The sequence below is a fragment of the Gymnogyps californianus genome, chromosome 7 (genome assembly GCF_018139145.2).
Source record: "Gymnogyps californianus isolate 813 chromosome 7, ASM1813914v2, whole genome shotgun sequence".
Classification (NCBI taxonomy): domain Eukaryota; kingdom Metazoa; phylum Chordata; class Aves; order Accipitriformes; family Cathartidae; genus Gymnogyps; species Gymnogyps californianus.
The window spans coordinates 13,915,618-13,924,178 of NC_059477.1; the positions used below are offsets into that span (position 1 = coordinate 13,915,618).

The following is an 8,561-nucleotide window of genomic DNA, read 5'->3' on the forward strand; positions in this document are numbered from 1 at the left end:
AGCAGTGCAGATGGGGATTTAAAATTTCGCGGTTTTGCTTAGGTAACACTGGACGTTTCAAAAAAAGCTGCCTTCCCCCAGCTAAAGCTTAGATCTGCATGAATAAAGCGTTTATTCTGCCAGGAAAAAGCAACGGTCATGCTGTGATAACAAATCAAACCCCCCACGCTGGGGGAGGCGATGGTGCACAGACACAAATATCCCGACAACGCAATCAGCTCATTCTGCAAATGTACCCGAGCGCTGCATTCCCCCCCCCCTTTTTTTTCCTTCTTTTTTTAATAACGCTGGGCACGGGCAGCTGTTTGCATTTTCAAAGCCTGCTCAGAAAGCAGCCAGTTAATTTTAGTTTGCTCGGGCCACCCTGAGCGAGCTGGCTGGGCCCCCCCCCCCGCCTCTTCCCGGCTCTGCCCTGCAGCGCGGGAGGGTGGGGGCCCCGGGGCGGCTCCTCCCGCCCCCACCCCCGCCCCCGCCCGGCCCGCCCCGCCCCGGCGGGGATGGGAAAAAGTTGTTCGCAACTTTTTTTTTTCCCCCGGCGCGGGCACCTCCCCCTCCCCTCCCCCACCCCGCGCCCGCCCCGCCCTCTGCGTGGCGATTGGCGGGTGGGCGTTGCGAGGCCCCGCCCCCGGCGCGGTTTGTGAATGGGGCCGGCGGCGGGGGCGGGGCCCCGCGGCGCGCCCGCGCGTATATGTGTCTTTTTTTTGTGCCGGGGCGGCCGCGGGCCGGGAGCCGTGGCGCGGGCGGTGTCGGCGGGGCAGCGAGCGGAGCGGAGGGAAGCGAGGCGAGGCGAGGCGAGGCAAGGCAAGGCAAGGCAAGGCAAGGCAAGGCAGGAGGCGCACGGCTGCCCTGGACGCACAGCCCGCAGCGGCGCCCGTCGGGAGCGGAGCCTAGCCGAGCCGCGGGGAGGATCGCACAGTAATTGGATTTTAAAAGTTATTTAAGCCCCGGAGTAAAATACACGGCTCAGCCGGGCGCGGTAATAATCCGTTTAGCCGTAACCTAAATCTCCGGCGCCGGGGCCGCGCAACCGGGCGGGGAGCAGCGCCTCCGCCTCCCCGCCGCCGCCGCGGGACCCTGCGCGGCGCTGGCCAGAGCCGTCGCTGGGCTTCGCGCGCGTCTCCTGTCTCGCCGCCGCCTTCTCCGGCGGGAGCCGATCCGGAAACTTTCGCCGAGGGAAGCGCCGACCCGCCGGAGTCGAGGAAGAAAGTCGCGGAGGGCCGGCGCGGAGCCGCCGCCGCACCCCTGCCTCGAGGAAGGGGCCCCGTCGCTGCCCTCTGGGCGCTGATGCCCCTGGGGCGCCGCGCCGCTCGGCTCTGAAGGACTCCCCGGGCCCCCGGCCGCCCCGGCGATGCGGGCTGGAGGAGGAGGTGGCGGAGCGGCCGCCGGCGGCTGCCCCTTGCTGGGCCTGGCCGCGCTGCTGGCCGCCCTGCTGGGGACCCCCGCGGGCGCGGCGGAGCAGCAGTACCACGGCGAGAAGGGCATCTCCGTGCCGGACCACGGCTTCTGCCAGCCCATCTCCATCCCGCTGTGCACGGATATCGCCTACAACCAGACCATCCTGCCCAACCTGCTGGGCCACACCAACCAGGAGGACGCGGGCCTGGAGGTGCACCAGTTCTACCCGCTGGTCAAGGTGCAGTGCTCGGCCGAGCTCAAGTTCTTCCTCTGCTCCATGTACGCGCCGGTGTGCACCGTGCTGGAGCAGGCCATCCCGCCCTGCCGCTCCCTCTGCGAGCGGGCCCGTCAGGGCTGCGAGGCCCTCATGAACAAGTTTGGCTTCCAGTGGCCAGAGCGGCTCCGCTGTGAGAACTTCCCCGTCCACGGCGCAGGCGAGATCTGCGTGGGGCAGAACACATCAGATGCCCCGCCGGGGCCTGGCGGTGCGGCAGGCCGGGGGGCCACTGCCCACCCCACGGCTGGCTACCTCCCTGACTTCCTCACCCCGCCGCAGCCCCCCTCCAGCTTCTCCTTCTCCTGCCCCCGGCAGCTCAAAGTGCCCCCTTACTTGGGCTACCGGTTCCTGGGGGAGCGGGACTGCGGGGCCCCCTGTGAGCCAGCCCGGCCCAACGGGCTCATGTACTTCAAGGAGGCGGAGGTGCGATTTGCCCGGCTGTGGGTAGGCGTGTGGTCTGTGCTCTGCTGCGCCTCCACCCTCTTCACCGTGCTCACCTACCTGGTGGACATGCGCCGTTTCAGCTACCCGGAGCGGCCCATCATCTTCCTCTCGGGCTGCTACTTCATGGTGGCAGTGGCCTACGCAGCAGGTTTCTTGCTGGAGGAGCGGGTGGTGTGTCTGGAACGCTTCTCTGAGGACGGCTACCGCACTGTGGCCCAAGGCACCAAGAAAGAAGGCTGCACCATCCTCTTCATGATCCTCTACTTCTTCGGCATGGCCAGCTCCATCTGGTGGGTCATCCTGTCCCTCACCTGGTTCCTGGCTGCTGGCATGAAGTGGGGCCACGAGGCCATCGAGGCCAACTCCCAGTATTTCCACCTGGCTGCCTGGGCTGTGCCCGCTGTCAAAACCATCACCATCTTGGCCATGGGGCAGGTGGATGGGGATGTACTCAGTGGGGTGTGTTACGTAGGTATCTACAGCGTGGACTCGCTGCGGGGCTTTGTGCTGGCACCCTTGTTTGTGTACCTCTTCATTGGCACTTCCTTCTTGCTTGCTGGCTTTGTGTCCTTGTTTCGCATCCGCACCATCATGAAGCATGACGGCACCAAGACAGAGAAACTGGAGAAGCTGATGGTGCGCATTGGTGTCTTCAGCGTCCTCTACACGGTGCCTGCCACCATTGTCCTAGCATGTTACTTCTATGAGCAGGCCTTCCGTGGCACCTGGGAGAAGACGTGGCTCCTCCAGACCTGCAAAACCTATGCTGTGCCCTGTCCCAGCCACTTTGCCCCTATGAGCCCGGACTTCACTGTCTTCATGATCAAGTACCTCATGACCATGATTGTTGGGATCACGACTGGCTTCTGGATCTGGTCTGGCAAAACCCTTCAGTCCTGGCGACGCTTCTACCACAGACTCAGCACCGGCAGCAAAGGCGAGACAGCAGTATGAGACTCCCCTGTCCCCTCTGGCGCACACAGGCAGAGGAGAGGGATACCCGACAGAAGAGGACGGCAATGGCTCCCTGAAAAGGGAGGGAAGGGAGGCTTTTTCAAACTTTTTCTTCCTCCCAGAGGGTTTGAAAAAAAAAAAAAAAACAACAAACCTTTGCATAAAGGATCAGATGGACTGTGTCCAGTGGTGCTTATGCCCAGCTAAGTGGAAGAGCACAGAAAAAGAGGCTACTGCTGGGATGGGAGAGTCCTTCACCTGCAAGAAGTCCCCTTACTTCTCTCTCCTGCTACCCCTGTGCAGGAAAAAAACCGACCCCAACTAAAACCATCCTGCCTTGCTTTGGACGGGAGGGAGGGGAAGATCTGTTGAGCTGCCCCTGCCGAGAAGTAGCCAAACCCTCTCTGAATTGCTGGGGTCAAACTGCAGCGCAGGCAGGGTAACTCCCGAGCCTGAGCTTACTGCCTGCTCCTTCCAGCTCGGCGGAGCAATCACGTGAGTACTGCACAACCAGCTACAGCCCAGATTGTGTGCTGGTGAGACGCCTCTGTTCTGTCAACTCACAAGTTCCTTTTTACCTCAGTGATACCTGTTGTAATTGTTTTAAAGTGAAAATTCGGCCCTCGGTCTGTTGTTCTTGCTGCTGTGGGGAAGGAGGGGGTTGCTATTCCACACCCTGAAAAGAAATGACTTGTTGCTTTTCAGCAGAAGGCTTTTCCCCCTTGCCTTTGTTCTAGGAGACAAAGGGGGAAACAAAAGTGTTTTCTATGTAGAAAGGCATAAGCATGGGATCGGTTTTTATGGGCAAACTAACAAAAAGAAGTCGTTGAGGTTCACCCTTGGATGTGAGGAGCTCGCAGAAATAAACATTCCTTTTATGAAAAAAGGAGGAGGCAGGATGTTTTCCTACTGTTCAATATGGGTCGCTTTTCTAAGCTGAAGGAAACGCAAGACTTAGAGGGCAAGAAGAGCATAACCAAGAGAACCTGCCGAAACAAGAGCCATTAAAATATATAACGTAAAGATACCATTTTTTTCTTTCCTTCCCATAAACCTGCTTTCTCTCCTGCTTTGCAGTGAGCTCGCTGCAGGTAGTCAATACACAGCTGGCTTCTGGGGACAGGAGGAATCCTTTTGGCTCACGATGGACCCTTTGCCTGCTCCTCAGGTTCCTGAACTGCATGGCAATGACTCGTGGTGCAGGAGGGGGCTGGGGTTTAAAAGCGAGCAGTTACTGCAAGTGAGGAGCCTTCTCATTTCAGCTAAAATACAGGTGGTTAAGTTTCCAGTGATCATGTCTTGGAAGGAAAGACATTCAAAAATTAATCATCAAATGCATCATTTTCATTTTGAAATGTGACAGATTTTTCTATTCTGAAATTTTTATGTTGACTTGTTCATATTTTATTTTTTGCATACTACTTTACCTTTATATTCACTGAAGGGTTGTTTTTGTAAGTGTGTGTGTGCGTGTATATTCTTGCCTAAGGACAAAATGGCAAATTCTGGATTTTTAGCAAGTCTTCACCCTATAGCTGCTCTTCATTTTTGGGGGGGAAAAGTGTCTGGAATGAAACTTAAAAAGAAAAAATCTGTTCAGGGTGAAGGCGCAGACTGCTGCTGTCTGACGGCATACCAGTAGTCTGGGCATGAGGAATGGGCCCATCAACCAAATCCTTCAGTAGATCTGATTTCAGACTTGTAGGGCTTGGGTTTTTGTCTTTTACAATGTGCACGTGGAAGAAAAAGAAAAAAAACATGTAAGACAAGTGCAGTATGTATATTTTGTAAATCTCATTTTTGTAAGAAAATATGTATTTATGTTTTTACCTGATTTTTTTTAAGGTCTGTATGAGGCCCTGCTTCATCCCATGTACAGATCACTAAATAAATAATTTTTAATACAAGAGTTCCAATTAAATTCTTTCAGTCTTTGAACACTCAGCAGGTTATAGAAGGGGGGGCAGCTCTGTGAGTGGTGTCTTCCCCCCGACTTTGCTGTGGGAGATCCAAGAGACTTTTGGGTGAATACACCGTGAATATACTGACCAGAAACTCAGCTGTGACTTGAAACTGGCCTTTCTGAATACTGGCCCCTCACAATAGGAGATCACATTTTGAGACCGTTTTGAATGTTTGCCCTCACTTGAGGTACTTGCATCCTAGCCAAGTTTTCTTCCAGGCTCTGCCTCTCACTGAGGGCAAGCTGATAAACCAGTTTCCTTATCTAGAAAATAAGGATAATGCTCTCTTCCCATTCCAAAGGGACTTTGAGACTGAGAACTGGAGGGTGCTAGAAGTGCTGTAAACTAAATCCTTGCTTTGACGGGTGGAGTGTTTTAGGGAAACACTAAGGACTAGGTCTTTTTCAATAGCTTTTGAAGGGCAGTGTTTTGGACTGGCTTTTTTCTCCCCCAGCACCTTTGCTATCTCTAGTTTTGTTCAGGTGAATTTTACTTTAATCTTAAGAGCTAGCCTAAAGCCTATGTTCTTTGTTATCACAGTCATCTGAAAGCTTCAATGGAATAGTCTGTTTTATTTCATTTTTTAAACTGAAATGAATGTTTAGATCTCAAGCTGTGTTGCTACAATCATGGAAAGTGCCCCAGCAAACAGAATTCTACACCTGTGAAATGATGATAGTTTCCAGCTTTTCTCTTGCAATGATTTCAGCCTATTTATTGGGTTCATCACTCTTCCTTTGCCTTAAACTATGGCTATGTTAAAATTCAAGTTACGGAACAGATCTATGATGCCTTAGCTAGATGCCATCATGGTAGCTGTGGTTGCACTGCAATATTGTTTCATTTACTGAGCACAGTGCAATAGTTGCACTTTCTCTTAGGGCACTATTTTATTCGGACACTGTGCTCTCAAACATAACCTTTTACATTTACAGTGTACAAACTACTGATTTAAAGTTCTTTTCAGAGCTAGCCCCATTCACGCTGCCTCTCTAGAAAAGCCACATCTTTTATTTGAAAACACCTCTAGCTGCTCCCCAGAATCGCTTACTTGTCAAGTTTCCTTTTTGAAAAGGCCTTTGCTTTCCTGTGAGTCAGGCTGCTTCAAACTGCTCCATGACATGAGCTCGCTGATCATTGCTGAGGGGGGGTTCATTCCACTCACTAAGGAAACCTGAACCTTTCTATAAACATTTCCTCCCATTAATCCATCAGTGCCGGCCAGAGCGATGGAACGGCTGAAACAGCTCGCGCTCTGAAGGACTGGGAACCGACGGGAGCAGTGGTGTGACTGACACCCCTGTGCTGTGCAGCCACAGCTGCGTTGCTAAACATGCAATTAATCCGTAATACATCATGGACAGCTAAGCCCGCAATTCATGCAGGCAGCCTGTCCCCCTGCTCTGCTCTCCACTCACCACCCATTCTTGCTAGCTGGATGAGAAACTGCATTTAGGTGTGATCGCTACTTTTTTCTCCATATGTGGAAAAACTTAAATAGACCTTTTTTTTAGTTCACGAGACATTCATATCTGAAAGGAAATGTCTCTGTTTCCACCAGAAACCACTAAAGCTGACTGCTTTTATTTCAGTATTTCCTATTAGGTACTTCTGGATTTAAAGTCACTTATGCAAAACTATCCAAATCCTAGGATTTAAGGTGATTTTTAAAATTTGAGATTGTAGGTGAAATTTGATGCTGGTGTAAAGTAGAAGCAACTGCTATTCACTTTTAAGCAGATGTGACTCGCATGAAGACTGAATTTGCTCACAGTGGAAACAATTTGGAGAATTTCAAGTAGTGATAGCATCTGGCCTTCTGGAATAAAAAATCTCTATTACCATTCTGATAATAAAGTAGCAGTTACTTTCGTAATGGAGTACAATTTAAAAAATTGCTTTGTGAAGCTGTCTGGAAAAAAGGAGGAAAAATAAGCCTTTACTAACCTTTGCTAATCGCTGCAAAATGATTTTTCTTTGACTAATGCTTAAGTCCACTTTCAGTAAACATTTTTTTAAGTTTAAGAAAAGTTTCCTACCCTTCACCTTTGGCTCTTGTCTATGCAGCGGTTTTGGTTCACAAGACCTTGGCAAGTAATAGTTATCATTGATCAATATCCCTGTAAGTTTACACCATATACTACATTTTCATGCAAAATATATAAACACTGGTTCTTAAGTTTCAGAGACGTTTGTGTTACTTTCTAGAAGAAAGTATTACTATTTCAGGCAAGTTAAGCAGGAGGCTTTAACAGTTTGAGTTCATGAATAGCAGCAGCAACTGAACGTTTGTCTCCACAGAAAAAAGTGCTTTTATAATACCTCAGTGTTTGTTTGGGTTTATTTTTGGTGGAATACCCACACCAGCGATTGAATGTTTTTGTCTAAGTACTTCACCCGCAACCAATAGTTTTGCATGCAAGTAAAAAACCACATGTGTCTGTGTTCACCAACTGGCAACAGTAAACATTATTATAATTTCACATGGGTTTAGAAACCAAATTACTACCTTGTATCTTAAATAGTCTTTTTTTTCTGCATCTCATTCTCACTTCCTTCCAGACCTTACAGATACTTCATATACACCCTGCTCTCCATACTTGCTTTCTACTCCTGTTATTTTTTAAAACCATTAATCCAGCCAAAAGAAATTTAGTCTGTTGCTTGGAGAAGAAAAGACGACTCTGAATATTTCAGCACTATGACTGTTCATTTAGATAGACTACTGCCAAGCGTGTTCTATATAAACCAGGGTAATTGTTTCATGCCAACATGAGTGTGTGGTTTTGGCAGCTGCAACACTGCACCGGATAATATAGGATTGGGAGAATAAATACAGTGCATGGCAAGTTCCCAAATGCCCCACTTAGAACTGACACTTTTTGACTAAAATGATGCCCAAACTGTAAAACTAAAATACATATATCAGAGTTTAACACAGCTCAGACAACCAGTTTGCGCCACAGTCAGAGGAGGACGGGGAGGGTTTTGACGCTGTTTAAACCCGAGGTCTAATGATTGCCTGGTTCGGGTGGCTGGGCATTGCTTGTCTCAAAACCAGATCAGTGGAAGTAAGGCACAGCCCTTTCTCCTAATCCAGGTAAAGACTGGGCTCAAGCACAGCGTTACCACAGCTGCAGCCAAATAGGATTCGACTGAATGATGCACAGTGAGAACAGACAGGCCCAAACAGGGTCATGAGTGCATACTCCTCTACATCGCTTGTTCCTCTCTCTACAGCCAGCCTAACCATGCCAGGAAACTATGGGACTGGGATAAATGAGAATATGGATAAGAAGCAGGAATAAGCAGGGCCTAGAGCATATTTTTAAATAACAATTGTAAATTGGGGGGGATCACTTATCCATATTAGTCAGGAAATCCTGCTAGCAACAACTTGTTCATTTTGGCTGCCCCAGCTGTGTCACAACTTAGGTTGGTTATACGCAACCCTTTGCTTAAGCATGTTACTCTTACAAATACAGGTGGAAAATCAGTGTGTGCTGCCTAGGCGAGTAGTCTATATG

General features: G+C 50.2%; 1 protein-coding gene across 1 annotated transcript; it reads left to right on the plus strand.

Moving 5' to 3' along the window:
• The first annotated feature begins 1,255 nt into the window (after positions 1-1,255).
• On the plus strand, positions 1,256-5,008 carry FZD7 (frizzled class receptor 7). Its single transcript, XM_050900342.1, has one exon. The coding sequence runs from the start codon at positions 1,349-1,351 to the stop codon at positions 3,068-3,070; it is 1,722 nt and encodes a 573-aa protein (XP_050756299.1). The 5' UTR covers positions 1,256-1,348; the 3' UTR covers positions 3,071-5,008.
• Positions 5,009-8,561: the final 3,553 nt, after the last annotated feature.

Coding starts and splice junctions, on each gene's coding strand:
- FZD7 (XM_050900342.1), top strand. CDS start 1,349: ATGCGGGCTGGAGGAGGAGGTGGCGGAGCGGCCGCCGGCGGCTGCCCC.